The sequence below is a fragment of the Branchiostoma floridae genome, chromosome 8, assembly GCF_000003815.2.
Source record: "Branchiostoma floridae strain S238N-H82 chromosome 8, Bfl_VNyyK, whole genome shotgun sequence".
Taxonomy (NCBI): domain Eukaryota; kingdom Metazoa; phylum Chordata; class Leptocardii; order Amphioxiformes; family Branchiostomatidae; genus Branchiostoma; species Branchiostoma floridae.
In genome coordinates, this window is record NC_049986.1 from 2,648,857 (window position 1) to 2,666,164 (window position 17,308).

At 41.4% G+C, this 17,308-nt stretch overlaps 1 protein-coding gene across 9 annotated transcripts in view; it reads left to right on the forward strand.

The window, feature by feature from the left end:
• LOC118420453 (nuclear receptor subfamily 6 group A member 1-like) overlaps positions 1 to 16,947 on the forward strand; it is a 107,576-nt gene extending 90,629 nt beyond the window's left edge. For all 9 annotated transcript variants that reach the window (XM_035827255.1, XM_035827257.1, XM_035827260.1 and 6 more), the window contains 5 exons: positions 4,580 to 4,816; positions 11,196 to 11,251; positions 11,826 to 12,368; positions 13,455 to 13,677; positions 14,176 to 16,947. In XM_035827255.1, coding sequence (XP_035683148.1) covers positions 4,580 to 4,816; positions 11,196 to 11,251; positions 11,826 to 12,368; positions 13,455 to 13,677; positions 14,176 to 14,435 — 1,319 coding nt within the window. In that variant the 3' untranslated portion in view covers positions 14,436 to 16,947. The remainder of the gene's footprint in view (positions 1 to 4,579; positions 4,817 to 11,195; positions 11,252 to 11,825; positions 12,369 to 13,454; positions 13,678 to 14,175) is intronic.
• The last annotated feature ends 361 nt before the right edge of the window (positions 16,948 to 17,308 follow it).

Consider the following 17,308-nt stretch of genomic DNA (forward strand, 5'->3'; position numbering starts at 1 on the left):
GGAATGATGTATTTGTGTTATACATCTCTGATTAGCTGTTGCTACAGCTACTAACTGTCAGAGACCGGCCATGGCAAAATCACATTTCTACTTTCAAAAAACACACTTCTCAGGCAATGCACTACCAAATTAACATATAGATAGAAATATTACATGATAAGAAATATTACATGATAAGAAATATTACATGTGCAACTTGTCAAAACCACAATGTCGTCGCTCTCAATAACTTAAGCTAAAACCATGTGTTATCTTTGGAAATGTCATTAACCTAGCTTAGTCTGTCAGCAAAATTGGCCGAAGAAAAAAAGGAAATAGCATTTCAGAGGATCAAGTTCAAAATTTTCCTAGCGGAGCATACTTCCAAGCCTTATTAGGAATGTCATGCCTCTGGCAAGATGTGTCGCTCCTTGGGCGCTGAAATTCTTGTCAGCAATAGCTCGCCCCAATCCCCCCATAAGATATTTGCTTCCGCCGTCTCTGTGGCGAGAAAAATTAATCGGGGAAACAAATGCCATCGAGGCAGTGGACTTTATCCTGTCATTTCTCCGGGTTCTGGCCACCCTTTCCTTCACACAGTGTCATTGGTCACCTGTTTTCACCCATTGAGATACCCAAATCTAGCGTTGTAGAAATAGGAATTGTCGTCAATTTACCGTCATGCTTTGTAACCCTTCCTGAATTTATCATTAATTGTTATTGGGTCTCCTGGATTTACTGTTGAGCGTTACTGCGCCTCCTGAATTCACCGTTCCCTCCCCCTTTGCGGACCCAAATGGGAGGTCATGTAAGTACAATGACCTACGATAGGGTGACTGTACCCCCAAGAACATTCAATGGACGTACAATGGAACCCTTGTGAGATTTGGCTGATTTCCGCTAAGTAATTGTACAAGTTGTAAGGTTTTGTTGTAAAATCAAGGAATGCTTAGGAATTGTATGGTTTGGAAATAACATCACTCGGATTGATCGATTGTTTCTTTGTCATGGTGTTTGTTATTTGAATCATGGAGGTTTGTGATTCAAGATGTTTCTTGGCGTTGCTATGTTGCTATTTTGGACTTAAAAGAAGCTGTGGACTTTGAACTTAGCTTTGCGTCACGAAAGCCGAAGTAATTGCGTTTTGCAGCATTGATTAAACCTCTGTGATTTCCTGTACAAAGTACATGCGGAACCACGTGGCTCTTTGAATTACCGCGGATTCTGGTTCGCGTTCACGTAATTTCGAGTCCGAGAACGCAAGAAGAGTATTTTACTTGGCATGCGCATTTCTTGGCGGGAGGCCATGTTTACTGAAACATGCGACAATGGCCTTCATGCATATTTGTCCACATCAAATAGTGCTGTGCACTATGGCTCAGGAGCCACACAAATAACAAGGCTTTGTGAGCGACCAAAAATAACTAGATCCTCTTTCAAGTTCAACAACCCTGGTCTGTGTGCTCATGGTTTCTTGGGTTACCTTTCAAGGACAAGTTAGCATGAATGGCCATGCAGCATTTGCCTCGTGCCACAAACATGTCAACGATTCACATTTCAATAGGTCAATGACATATTGCTGTGTGGGCATGCTTGGTTGTTGTCTGTCCAAAATGGGCGGGGCGCTCCAAGCTCAATTATATATTTGCATGTGTAATGGGGTAAAGGCTAATGCCCAAAGGCACCTCACCTAGGCATACAGAGGGTCTATTGACCTTGTGCGTTGAATTGTCATGCTCTAGCAGCAGGTAAACACTCTTACATTGTACCTGTAGAAAGAGAAGTATAACATAATGGATATCACATTCTTGAACTTCGATGTGGAACAACTTCTTTATGGATACTCTGGTTACATCACAGGTAGGCCAATACAAATTAGGTCAGCGAGGTATAGACATTATAGGAGGGGAACGTTTAGTACAAAATATTAGTACTGTAAATGCAGAAAATTTCGTGGTGGTTTTATGGTGTGTTTTTTTCTTCTAAATTTTATTTGAAGTTCCCCACAAAACATTAGGCCTAATGGAGCAACGAAGGCGTTTGTTTGTTAACCCTTGTCTTAAAAAGTTTTAGATTGTATCCCAAGGGGGAAGAAATTCCGCGGAAGTTTGCGGTTTTTGCGTTGGTCGGTTCACCGCAAACTCAAAACCGCCGTATACATTTTCCTTCTGTATTCTGCTTGCACCGCCTACGGCATCCCCTTCTCGCTATATGTACGTACTCTGCATTGTTACAGTACTGTAAATGCATTTAAGTTCGCGGGGATTTAATTTCGCGGTAGCGGGAAAAAAGACTTTTTGCAGTGGTTTTAATTTCGCGGTAGCACCATGCACTGTAGTCTCTTACTGCCATGGAAAATGTTCGCGGTGGTTTTAAGTTCACGGTGAAGCGGCCACCACGAAAAACCCAAACATTAATCCACCGCGAAAGTTTCTACATTTACAGTATATTATATTCATAGTTATTATAATACTGAGCCGGGAATCTCCTACAGTTTTAGAGCACACGGTACTGTGGCCGAACAGCTACATGTACGTGCTCTACATTGTTACAGTATTATAATACTGAGCCGGGAATCTCTTAAAATCACCCCGAACACTCCATTTTCCCACTACAGCAAAAGTAAATCCCCAAGAACTTAAATGCGTTTACAGAAACTTGGAGGAGGGTAGTACAGTGGTACCTTGCAGAGTTTGAGTGTGGAAAGGAAGGAGAAATGTAGTTATACCCCCCTCACATTAGGCGAAAATCGATCAGACGACGAGTCTGTGAGCTCTAAATTACAAGGAGGCATTTCGATTTTCACCTAATGTGAGGGGGGTATTAGCAACAGACAAGAAACAATGGAGGATCTTGATGATAGCCAGACTTAAATGCAGTAATGATGACATGTTGGGATGCTTCGTGTGTTTTTTTTTACCTTCGCATAGATGGCAAACAGATCTGCTGGTTTGATATAGCTTATGTCAAGCAGGATCTGTACACATGGACAGCATTTAAATCAATAATTTTTGCTAGGAATGGGGACCTCATTTGCATGTATTAAAACCTTCTTTTTGAACATAGATTGTGTACATCAGTTATTTGGGTGGAGAAGATGATTAATTGATATAATATAATTTATGCAAATGAGGACTTACATTTCATAATACACCAGTTGTAATATTTTGGTCCTAGTATTTGGATGACGTCCCACACACTGTGTTGTCCTTTTTTTCCATGAATTATGAAATATTAATAAACCTTACTCCTTAGATACATACGTAATAAGAGAAAAGAATACCTGAACCGTAGTAAGAAGTTACAAGAAATAGAGAAGTCCCCACATGCTCTTAGAGTAATAAAGCTATTGCAAAATTCTTTATATTGTACAAATTTAAAATTGACACTTTTCAGTCTTTTTGTATTCCCCTTTTGTACCCACCCCATCATGTCCTTCATAAAACTTAATTAAACCTACCTACCTTTAATTAGCAATATTACAAACAGGATGATGATTACACAACAAGATATATGGATTGTTTTGGAATCTTTCTTCCAGAAATTTCAGTAAAGACAAAACAGGACAGGACGTTGTCCTTACATGACCTTGTTTGCTGGTATGCAACAAGTACATTGATTGTGTTGTCACTTCACATAGGGACCAACTAGAGGTGTTAACTTTTAGGGAAATTGTATTTTTTAAAGAAATGAAATTAATATAAATACAGTTTTCTAGATTAGAAATCCTTTTAAGGGGGAGCTTTTCACTATATTTCATATTGTAGATTCCCTGTACATTGTAATTACCATTCTTCATAATATTGCAATGGTCACGGAATGTTAAGAATTTGATCTTGGATGTTAAGAAACTGATATAAACTTTTCAGAACCCGTTTTTCTTGGAAGAGGCATTGAACTAGCCTGATTAAATCTTGCTTATAGCAGCCAGCCCAACATTCGCTAGCCTCGGGGAAGGGCCAGTTACAGCCCTGGACAGCAGAGTTTGTGTTACACAGACTAGCATCGAACAAACATTAGGTCATAGGTGGCAAAAACAATATCCAGTTGACTTTATCATTATAAATATGGAATGCTATAATCCTGCTAATCAGGCCTGTCTCCAGGGCCTGTTTTTCTGTTCTGGGATGGAAATTTGCTTGTTGGGATGGGCAAAGATTTCACCCAGTCCATCAAAAGAAAAAGTTCCTGACATGAAGGTTATAAAAAAGGTATTTTTGTTAGCTTAAAAATGACAGATTTAACTAGTAGCAGTATCCATTATTTGATTATACTGCTGCTGGGTTCCCTAACATGGGTAGGTAGGCAGCGGTTGGATATTGACTAAAGAATAATGATAGGGACAAAAAAGTTTTTTTAAAAATTCACGGATCTTAGCGGCAAGTGTGCACAGATGTTGACACACTGGCATCACCAAATCCGTAAGTGTTTTTGGCACCTTTAGACAGATTAGCCGTGAGGTTCGGTGGGCATCACTCCTCGGACATGGGGCATGGCGAGTATTGAACTCTGAATTCCGATTCTATCACTCTAGCCGTTGCGTCACACAGACACCACAAAAAGTTAAAGCTGGTCACTAAAGCTCCTCCTGTGTTTTCAGTGGGGGAAGGAAAACCAGGGGACAAGACATGTCTCATCTGCGGGGACCGTGCCACGGGTCTACACTACGGCATCGTCTCCTGCGAGGGCTGCAAAGGCTTCTTCAAACGCAGCATCTGCAACAAACGTGTCTACCGCTGCAGTAGGAACAAGAATTGTGTCATGTCACGCAAGCAGCGCAACCGCTGCCAGTACTGCCGGCTGCTCAAGTGCCTACAGATGGGCATGAACAGAAAAGGTAAGACACTTCATCTCGTAATCATTGTCATTAGATGGCTCAAGCTGAAAATGGTTTGTCATTGGTTTTTTATATGTCAGCAGTTTGTCCGCAAATTTAGCCGTAGTAATGTTTTAACACAATGGCCCTAACTGCACACCAGAGAGGTATATGATCTTGGAAAGCCACTAAAGAATCGTGTAGGCCCAAAGGGATTTCATCTGTGTCAATATGTTTGAAAAGGGATCAAATGCAAGACCATCCAAACCGCACAAAGCCAAGCTGCAAGGGTGCACCAGTGCTTTTGAGGTACAAGGTATATAAGATTACAGCCACCCTGCTTTAAAAAGGAACTGTCACCTCTCAGTCATTGACAGCATGTGACTGTGAGTAGTATTAGTTTAACAATGATCTTGTTCTGGTTTCCTGTGCAAAACCACATAGGTCACAGCAAGTAAATTTTATGGATGACATCAGCACTCTCATTCATTTTCACCTGACTTTGAAAAAAAAGAAAACTTTTTTTACTATTGTTGTGCCCTGCCTTTCTGAATGACAGAATAGAGGCAGAATTGTTCAAAATATATCTATGTCTATGCATTATCTCAAAGAATGGGGTTATGCAATTGACAAGAAAAATATCGTAATATTTTGATGCACACTCAGTGACTCTGCTCTATGTTATGGTTAAGAAAAAAATGTTTGAATGAGAGCTGGATTCCTTTGAACAGAATTCCACCTGTTGGTTTATGGTTTTATTAATGCATTCATTAAAAGTGGCCACCTGGTTGTAAAGGGACAAAAATGTGTACAATGTACTCCATGATATAACAGTATGGCAGTGTGTGTGCGTGTGTGTCTGTCTGTATTTTTATGTGTGAATGACTGTGCAAGTGTGTGTATGTGTATTTCTGTGTTTGTGCCCCCTCTATGTGCCCCCCTCCCCCTTACACCTGAACTCCACATTATGTACCAGTTCACTTCCTCAGGTGTAAACATGATGACCTTGACACCACTGCGTGGTGTTTACAGAGAGATCGCTTGTGACCTTTCCCTTGACACCTGGCATTGTTTGCTATACAAAGCACAATCCTCACGTTCCTTCATATTTCTAGTCTGTAAAACCTGCAGTTGTTCTTTGCACAAAGACTGTGAAATACTTCTAACTTGGTAGAAGACAATTTCATTTGAAAGCTAAGCTTCTCTGTACTCCATGTCAATTGAGTCAGCAGGCATTTGTTTCTTCAAAAATCTACCTGAACAAATTTGTTCTTGACTCACATGAAAACTGAGACCAAAGCACAACCTGTTGTTGACAAAATTCCAGTAGATGAAATATTCACAACAAACTTTGGGATGTGGCATGGCATGGCCATTCTCACCATCAGCCATCACTAACGTCTTAGGACAATAACCTGTAAAAAACACTCAACTAGTCCAGTTCATGAATAGCAAAGGGCGCAGACATGAAAACAAGTTCAAAGTTCTCATGAAGGTGAGTCAGCTGAGGTCCAGTCATGTTGTAGTTTACAAAGTTCATGTTGAGACAGGAGACTTTGCCCTTTGTTTTGGCACATATGGTTATCCCAGGTTATTTGAGTTTCACTCTGAAGGTGCTAAATCTATTTTTGAACTTCGCCTTCTAAGTTACACACTCTTCTTACTCTGAGTCATCAGGTATGTCTGGTTATACCAAGGTCATCCAAGGTCAGCTCTGATCTCTCCAAAAATTATTCAGCCTAAAATTATCTTCCTCATAGTAGCTGATTCAGAAGCTGATATGCTGTATTGTGGAAGACCGATTTAGATATCAGGATGATAACAGACTGGGTGTAATGTAGTCTTCACATGCAACAGCACTAAAATACGTGTGCCTTGACCTTTTATTCCTCGCCATTGTCAACGCACTTTGTCTTTTGTTGAAGAGACAAATGAATTTGTTGGAGATGAAAGCCTAGAAACAAATAGCTTTGGACTGACTGAATACATTTAATTTTTTATCTTTTCTGTTTACCCTCATTACCGTAGTACTGCCACATTTTTGCAATGTCTCAAGCAATACGAATCAATACAAATCAATGCTCATTTTCCCCAGTAACATGTTACTGTTATAGCTTTCCTTTGAAAGTTCTTCCTCGTATCTTTCTTTTGTCTCTCTAAAAACGTAATATCGCTATCGTATCACACCGCAGAATTGTGCGGAGAACAGGCGCTTGGTTGAGAGGGCCGGGTTCCATAATACTGTCGAGAAGAAACATGGCACAGTTAAGCTATGTACCTACATCCTCTGTTGTTCCTTTCTTTCCTGTTACTAGTAATTGTACAAAAATAAAAGCTGCATGAGCATACAAAAAGCTTACAACAGACGTATACTGTCAAGAATATTCAATTAACTTTGGTCCGTCACAATTGCTATGACATAAAACTTAACTCTTTTCGTAGAAATAAAAATGGCAGGGAAATGGCGGCATACATTCAGTTTTGCCCGTTCAACCGTAAATCATGTCTATTATGCAACGGTTCTTCACACTACACGAGTTGTAAGTCAACAACAGAAATTTGAGATTGCTGTTGAATCATGCTTGTCTTGTGCAGCGAGCAGGTGTGATTATTATCTACAAATCCGGCAATGAACATAACAGTAGGTTCTTCACATGACGAGCTCATCTGCCCGAAAAGGAACTGAAAACTTTTAGCTTTGTTGTCTTCAAATGCATTGTTATCAAAGACTTTTAAAACATTTTAAACAACCGGCATACTTCGGAAATTACTGTTACTGCACAAGTAGATCTCGCTTATTAATTTGGCAGTATTATGATTAGTGGTGGTATTAATGTAATGGATGTTAAATGGCGGAGAAGTATATGTAGTCTACAGTAGGTCATACCCCCTCAAGCTAATGCCCCAAAAGGAGTGGCTGAGAGTAACCAGAGGTTGAGACGGGTGTGCGAATGTGCCTGCGGACATGCGTGACAGCGAACGTGCAAGCGGACGTGACACGAATCTGAACGTGCTTGTGGGACGTGCATATGTCTACCCGGACATGCGGACTTGTGTCTTTCTACCCGTTAAGTTAAACACATTACAGCATATCCAGACAAGTGCTTGGTGCGAAGTTCATGTTTACACCATAGTCTACTGTGGACGTGTTATGGGGAACCTATATTTTTAGAACGATTTGCATATCATCTCAGGAGCAGAAACAGGATGCATAGATTGTTGAAATGTAAATAAGGAACATTTCAGCATGTTTTAAGATTGATTATTTCCCCATAAAAATGGCTTGAATTGATTATTTCCCCATAAAAATGGCTTGAATTGTCTCTGATATGTTTGGCTTTACTCAGATAAACTGGCCATCATCCAACTTACAAGCCCTGTCTAGACTTGGTTCTATAGACAATGTCTTCACTGAGAATTGCAGTCGTGAGGTCATGGCACTTACTTGGAAGTATGTAGCGCGTGAACTTCAAAAACGTTGTGCGCTAGGGAGCAAAGGTTGTCACGTGTGGGTTTTATATTTCCCGCGGATCATGCCATTACGCCAGGTAAATGCTAGCCCATAAAAACGTCCTTTTCCAGTGAAACATGGCTGAAAACGTGTTATTTGGCCATAATGGTGTTCTACAGAATGAATGGCTGAAAGGTTGTTCATCCTGATAGTGCGTTAGATTCATTGACCCCAAACCATCTTTGATTTGGCAAAGTGCCAGATAGAACCAACCGTACAACTACTCCGCCACCACAAACATGCTAGGTGGGTGAAGGGTAAGTTGGGTCGTTGCCCAGTGTGTAGTAGGCTATCACGTATGGGTGTCACGTACCGGTTTGGCACAAAGAAAACCCGCACCACTATACAGGTGAGAACGCTGGCACGTGGTCCAGACAACTTGAAAGTTTGTTTACGAAAAAGGCAACACAGATTGCAAGTCAACTCCTTGCTTTATGAGTAAACTGGATAACGCTAGTTCACCTTTATTCGCGGGGTAACCTATATCCGTTATATTTAACACCAGGGTATTTCAGGATATCAAATCGATGGACGGTGGTCTCAAACTGCGTTATATTGAAAAAAATGCAATTTGAAACTTCCGTCCATCAACGTGATATCCCTAAGTATCCTGTTTTTAGGTACAACGGATATAGGTTACCCTGCGAATAAAGGTGAACTGGTGTTAAAACCTGTATGTTCAGATACAACACATAGCAAGGTAAAGATGGCACCATGGGATCATAACTTGCATAATTTTATAGATTTTGGTGAAGGACATTAAAATGCTTCTGTTAAAAGTTTCAAAGTTTAGATTGAGAACTTTGAACTGTACTTCTGACTATTGAATAACTAACTTTTTTATTCATCACCCAAACACATTGAAAATTGTCTGGGCGATGCAGTTCAAACACTAAAATGATTGGTTACACAGCTATGAATAGATTCATTCACCCATTCCTTTATGGCAGTTCTAAGTTGATGAAAACATTGTCGTCAAAAGCATTAAAAAAATATACCTTATACTTTGTTTTGTAAATGCGAAAATGACTATCATTTTTATAGACTACAAAATTGATATAGATCAAGTTCTCTCTCTTGCGTCTCAGCCTAAATATGTGCAATATGCTATGTAACAAGACTTTCATTAGCAAACCATGCTGTCAATGGAACATGATGAAGTGTTCTAATTTAATGGTTATTGATGGCCATGGCACTGTTCATTGTACCTTAAGTGGCCTAGAAATCAATCAAAATGCCAAGGACAATACTGGTCAATAACCTTCTTACTGAATGGAACATGAGTGAAATTTTGTTTTACTCTTCCAAACCATTGTTAAAAGAATACATTTTAATTTCATGTTGTAACTTTGCTATTCTGCGTTTCTGCGTTTAGTAAGAGAAAAGAAGAAAAAGAGAATGAATTTACCTGGTGTACATAACCTGTAGCTTGGGGTGACTGACCTCCATGTAGGTTTTACCATTCACAAACAAACATGGACTAAACTTGAAAAAAGAGACTCAGTATCATTCTAACAAGTCAGCAAGATTGTCAATTATTGTCAAAGTTTTTATCTAAAGCATTAAAACAATGAGATAGGGACAAAAAAAGGGTTCAACAGTAACTGTTGTTTTTTGTTTTGTTTAAATATGTCACATAACAGTTAAATTGTAACCGTGACAGTAAGGCTTTCCGAGAAGGGATCTGATGTGTGACGTTTTTGTGAGCTGGTGTGCGTGTTAATGTTTTACTGGAACCTTCTATATAGGATTCAAACACATGTGGGGTTCTGTGTTATCCTTAATTGGTCACCTTCAGGTGATACGTGCATCTAACAAGTAACATGACATCCAGGGCTCGAAATACCACCTTCATATGCAGGTTTGTGCAGGTGAAATTGGAGCTGTGCAGGTATTTCTGGTGTCCACCTGCACCTAACCTGCACTGGTCCATGTACTGGGTTTATACAATGTCATACATCTCCTATGATGTAGGTGTATGTGGATTGTTATTAGCATTGACTGTTACCATCTATAAAGTATAAAGAACAAAAAGCAATGGTTCCTCAACAATTTTAGTATATCCATACTTCCTAAATCCAGAGTGGTGCAGGTAAAACTTGTCTGGTGCAGGTAATTTTCAATGTTACCTGCACCAGTGCATGTATGCAGAAAAAAGTATTTCGGGCCCTGTATGTCAGAAGGGCGTTTTATAAGTCACCTAAAAGGTCATGCACAATTTGGGCCTTTGACACCCTCGCAGGTAATTGCAGAAGGTCATGCCTAGTCTGCATCACCTGAGCCCTCGGGCTGTAGAATTCACCTTCAGTATCAATGGTTCTTTTCATCCCAAGGATTCTTCAGTCACGCAGTCATGCTGTGCCTGCAGCATGTGACAACCCCATCACTTCCACCTCAGCTAACAAATAGATAGTTTTCTTCATCTTGATTCATAAATCAACAGTGCCCCCTCCCCCAAAAAAACATATTGATGTCATTTATCCCCAAGTCATGGTTGCAAAGTTCTTGAAAGCTGGTCACAATTTGATGAAGAGATAGACAACAACCAAAGCATGTGGCCTACTGCACGTAAACACAGGCAGATAATACCTGTTTGAGCAAGACCATGACCGCACCCTATGATCTGGGCTTTGAGCCACAAGTCCTGTATTTCTTGCCCAAACAGATAGGTGGCAAACTTCTGCTTTGTTCATATCTTATTACATGTAATGAAAGGCTCAAATTGGCCTGCAGATCGCTTTTCCACATCATTACCCATTCTTCTAAGCAGTACCACTTTCGGCTGTTTGAAAGACAGGGTTTAGATCGTGATGATATTTTCACACTGTTGCTTTTTGTTGAAATTGAAATTGCTTGTCTGATCTAACAAGTCTTCTTTTATTCTTCCAGCCATTAGGGAAGATGGGATGCCCGGAGGAAGGAACAAAAGCATCGGACCTGTGGAGGTATGGAACTTGCTCGCTCGCTCGCTCACTCACTCACTCACTCACTCACTCACTCACTCACTCACTCACTCACTCACTCACTCACTCACTCACTCACTCACTCACTCACTCACTCACTCACTCACTCACTCACTCACTCACTCACTCACTCACTCACTCACTCATTATCCATTGTCTAGCCTTCACACCACGCCTCCATGCGGGTCTGTCCAGTGGGTCGATTCGTTAGACCGCACACCTTGATGTCCCTCCTAACACACTGCATCCAAGTTTTTCTCGGTCTCCCACGACCCCTCGGAACATGCGCACTGAGAGCCCCCTGAGAGCTGTAACAGGAATTCCAGCCATAGATACTGCCCATACGATGTCTCATCATTACTTAGCTAGTATGACATGCCATGCATTGTAATGTACCTAATGTCTATTGCTATCCTTACTTGTGTGAGACAATGGTAAAAGGTCCTACAATGTTATCTATGCATGTGGACAGGCTTTGATGTTGGTGTACAAGTTGGTTTCACATAAGGTTTGTGGAGTGCATTTCTGACCTTTTTCTTTCTTCCTGTCCTTCCAGATATCAGAGGAAGAGATAGAAAGGATCATGTCAGGCAAGGAGTTTGAAGAAGAAGAGCAACAAGAAGCAAGCTCGACCACAAATGCAGATGGCTCACTATCATTCTCCACCCAGGCGAATGGCATGGGCGGCATACAAGGTCTAAACGGGGTGGGGGGGCTGGACCTCTCCTCCCTTAACTACGGTTCCCTCAGCCAGGGAGTTTTGGCAGACAAATCTCAGGGCAGTAATACATATATGCCAGGGCTCCCTAGCTATGGGAACGCGCACAGCATGGCAATCCCCACCAGCATGGGACACTTGGACCCGCAGTCGGCCACGCTACTGGACCAACTCCTCCGCGCCGAGGACTTTGACCCCCTGCACACCCACATCATGGTGGAGGACGATTACGAGGTCTCCAAGCACGAGCTGTTCTGCCTGCTGTGCAAGATTGCCGACGAGATGCTGTTCAGGCAGATCACCTGGATCAAAAAGCTGCCATTCCTGTCTGAGATCTCCATATCTGACCTGTCCACACTGCTGACTAACACATGGCACGAGGTGGGTACAGCTGTGTCTGCTGTCTGTGGTACAGCACTTCAGAATGAAATATGGTATCATATTCGAGGGACAAATCATAGTACGATGCTTATCTATCTTCCGTCACAAAGGTATACACGAGTCTAATTTTCAATGACCACTGTTGCCTTCTTCAGGATCAATACTGATGACTGGTCACTTCAGAATCAGTTTTGATCCTGAAGAAGGCGACAGTTGTTGAAAATTTTATCTGTGTGTACTTTTGGTTTGGAAGAAAGTTTAGCAACATACTATGTTTACTACCAACACAGATGAGATTCCATGATAAGGGACAAATCAATGCATGCTGGTTATGTAACGTTTTGTCCCACTATCCCCTGCTCATTGCCTTGAAGCAGTTTTATCTCCAAACAGTATCCAATTCTAGATCAAAATTCAGTACTGCAAGGATATGGAACTTGAGTTAGTTTCCCAGTGTTTTCAGGAAGATTTGCCATTCATCGTGTGGCCTTTAATCTGCATATTATTAACTGGTTATCTGGGTTACATTTTGTGCTAACCTTGTATACAGTCAAGCCTGTATTAGTGGCCACTTTTGCATAGCGACCACCTGGCCTTTGCGGCCACTTTGGATTTCCAGTCCTGCAGATACAGAAATGTCATCATGCCGTATGTTATCCTGTGCTGATTTTAAGATTGTAGTTTAGAGAGAGTTCCGGAAAGAGTCATTTTGGCAGTAGTGGAAGGTACGCATGCCTTAAACGTTAGAGCGCAAGTCTTAATCGCTTACCAAAATTCCGCATAGCAATACCAATCATTTTCGGTAGATTTGACACTGGCAGGGTCAGCTGAATTTTGAGACAATCAGGACAATGTTACCTGGTGAAAAAGATAAGTGGGTACTGAAATCAATTGTAACTTGTTGCTCGTGGTCAATTGATCAGCGTTTTCTCTATAATGGCCACCTGGATATATAGTGGCCACATTCTCCAGTCCTTTGAGTGGCCGCTATAGACAGGTTTGACTGTACATGTACCTTCTAATCTTAGTTCTTTATACATTATACAGTTCTAATATGCATATTGTATTCCCTCTGTCCCTGTGCAGATATCCTTCCTGTCTGCCCTGTGTGTTCACAAGCCCCAGCTGTTCGGAGAGTTCGGCAGCATCATCCTCAAGTACCAGCCAACCAATGAGGAGCTGGAACAGTTCTCGGACGACGGGATGGAAATCGTGGAGCGGACCATGTACCTCTCAGGGAAACTTCACCAGATGAAAATCACCAAAGAAGAGTTTGTCTGTATGAAGGTCATCAATTTCTTGAACCAAGGTGAGGTGATGTTTATGTTACACATTTTACCAAAAATGCACAGTGTTGAAGTTTTCTCCTTGTTGTATATCTATTACTCGAGATACTGTAATGTAGCTTTTACCATCTAGAAAACTTCAGAAAATACATTTCTTATAGAACTGTAAAACCAGCTTATCATTAAGAATGCCATATTCGACGAAAAACTCACCCTTCAAGTAAAAAAAGTAGAAACATAACATCAATAGACCACACTTTTTTTTTACCTTTTCGCATATTTGTGCCTAAATTTGTGTTCCCTTGCAATCAACCTTCTGGTTAAATAAAGCTTATAAGGAATGTTGTTCAGCAGTCCAAATTTGCCTACCAAACATGTCCTGTTTCAACTTTGGGTGAAGGTGGCAGCATTTTATTCCTACATGTTCTTTGCAAGAAGTTTGGAAACGAGAAAAAGATACCCTTTGTGGTTTACTTCCCATGTCCCTCATTAATGGAGATTTTTTTTTCTGGACATTCTAGATGTGAAGAACCTCAGAGATGCGGAGTTGATAGAGAGCGTGAACAAGCGGTTCTGGTACGCCTGCCAAGACTACATCGAGGCGCAGTACCCGCACCAGCCCACCCGTTTCCGCGAGCTGATGATGTGCCTGCCCGAGATCCGCTACGTCACCAGCAAGATCCTGGACATCCCCATTGAGCACCTCCCCCTCCTCTTCAAGGCAATCATGCACAGCTGCAAAGTCAACTCTGGACACCCCTCCATATGTGTGTCGGCATGACACGTCCGCCCTACAACACACACCCACGATCTTCAACACTTTCCAACCCACATGACCAACCTCTCTTGTACCAGAAGGGAGGGAGAGCTTGGTCATTGGTCAGTTTGAAATCTGGGCAGTTGGCAGGAGAAGGACATAATGTAGTAATCACCACTGTGACAGCACTGGTCGTCGACGACAACTGGACGGTTGCCATGACATTTAGAAGTTGCCATGACTGCTGCTTGTGCTTCTGGCAGTTGCTAAGGTGGGGCCAATATTTGGGGGTGTTGCCATAGTGACGGTAGTAATTTATTTTGCCATGAAACGAAATCTGTAGTCTCACGAGTGCCAGTATAGAAAGGTTGTAGCGTGCCCACCAGTGCTGTCACAGTCTTGTTGACTTGTTTATTGCCATGGCATCACTGCTGCTGACTGGCGGGGGAAGGGGCCAATCAGAGTGCTCCGCACTCGTTCCTGTGGCAGTGTTGGGGGGGATTCTATCGTGGCATATAGAGGGAGAGAAAAATCGCTGGGACTCGCCTTGCCATGCTCCTTTTCACACTATTTTTATAGCGGGTGTAATGTATTTTTCTGAGGCTGCTATGGAAGTCAGAAGAGAAGTTGTGGCCAGGCGAGCCCTGGTTGTTCTTTACTTTGCAATCATGAAACCGGAGAGATGCTATCAGCCAGGTTAAGTTGCTTGTACCAAAAATGAACTCGAGGCATGGCTGAGCAGTCAGTCAAGCAGAGACCAATAGTTTAGAGACCCTGCCAAGACCTAGAATGTATGGGAAAATAAGCTGGAGCTGTTGAATAGAGCAGTCCCAATTGTTTTGCCTCTGGTTCGAGAATGGAAGCATTGATTGCTTGGCATGGGAAGGAGGGAGAATCAGGTTTGATAGATGCCTTTGCTTTAGTCAGCCCTGAGTTAATGCCATTACTGAAGAGAGAATTGTGTGGGCCAGTGTTGGGCAGGCAGTGTGAATATGTATTGTACCAAAGTCCCTACCCAGCACTGGTCTATACTCTGTGTCTCGAGCTTTATGGAGAGTAGAAGACTTGTGTTAAGTCCATCTTGCCCGCATAGCCTGTGGTGTAAGAGTGTAATCATCAGTGATAAGAGATTTGATCATGAAGATATATTCAGAGAGTTTACTATGGGTGATACTGTGTTTAAAAAAAGAAGTGAAAATGTTTCTCAGGTAAAATTGCAAGTGCTGGAAATACATTGTAAATAGTGAGTCTATTCTATAGCACTTGGGAACTATGTACTGTATGATACCAGAGGCATTATTAGTCAGAATTTTTGTGTTATTGGCACCATGATAACAGCTTTGTCCTTTCTAACGATCTCGGTAATCAGGGTTTAGGACCGGTGGTTAGACTCATGATCCACTGAACTTTCAGGGTTTCAGGTGTTTCATTCTCTCAGGTTTCTTTAATTTGTAGCGGAATCTTTGTTGTAATGAAGGTCGGTTTGTGTAATAATCTGTAGACCTCATGGTGATCTAGCTTGTGTTTGATTCATTTCATAATTCTCAGGAAAACTCATGTTTTGATGCTAGTCTTTGGTAGTAGTCTTTTTTTCCTGTACTTATTCCTATTGCTGTTTTTTTCTTCTTCAATTATTATGGAGGTAGACTTGTGGGTGATATTTGATAAGGAGGTTGATTGGGTTAAGTCATTGCAGGTGCCGCCACTGTGATATTTGTGCTGCTGTTTATACCAAAGCTTTAGTAAGGTTTCTCCTGGAAAGGAAAGACATTTCATGCATGTACGGGACAAAAGGGGCAAGTCCTCAGGTTTTAAGACTTTATGCTTTTGTGAAATTTGATTGGGAAGTGAACTTGCATTTGCAACCGCAGTCTCTGGGTATGCCCAATTGCTTCTGGCAGTGGTGAATGGCGGTATGGCACAATTGTAAAACTACTCAAGAGAGGATTGTCCTACAATCAAATGTCCCTGGCAGACGGAAATGTCATAATGATCAGTGACGGTTAGTGTAGGGAAAATGGAAAACCAAAGTCTTACTAAGTTGCAGTGGTTGGCACCTGGGTGTCTTCCCTTTGCAGTGGCTATGTGAAGTTGAGCTATTGTACCCAGGCATTAGGACCTCATGATTGTGCTTTCAAAGTGGAGTAGCCTTTTTGAGCCTGCTTTTGTTGAAACATTTTATGTGTCGTAAAAAATTGTATCAGTCAGCAATTTAGGCTTATTATATCTTGCCATAATCATGAGGTTCATGTGTCTGTTTATGTGAAGGTATTATATAAGAATTGAATGTTGACAGATGGCATGTAGTGGGTGGCAAATAAGGTGCAGAATGTAAACAATAACAACAACAATAATCCAGTGAGGTGTATCAGACCAATCACCTCGCAGATTGAAAACTTTGTATGCAAATCTTCTGGTGTGGCACAAAATTTGTATCTTTGCAAAGGTGTGCAATTCACTCAGCCTGAGTTGTGAGCTCAATTATTAGGGACAACAAACTGTAAAGCACTGTCTATCATGCAGTGACAACTAATTTTTGAAAAACTTGACTTAGGATCAGTCCATAGTACTGGTGTTCAGTAGCCATTGTGAACACTATCTATTGTGAACACCATCTACTGTTCAGTAGCCAACACCATCTACTGTTCAGTAGACATTGTGAACACCATCTACTGTTCAGTAACCAATGTGAACACCATCTACTGTTGAGTAACCATTGTGAACACCATCTACTGTTCAGTAGCCAATGTGAACACTAGTTACTGTTCAGAAGCCAATGTGAACACTATCAACTGTTCAGAAGCCAATGTGAACACTAGCTACTGTTCAGTAGCCACTGTGAACACCATCTACTGTTCAGTAGCCAATGTGAACACTATCTACTGTTCAGAAGCCAA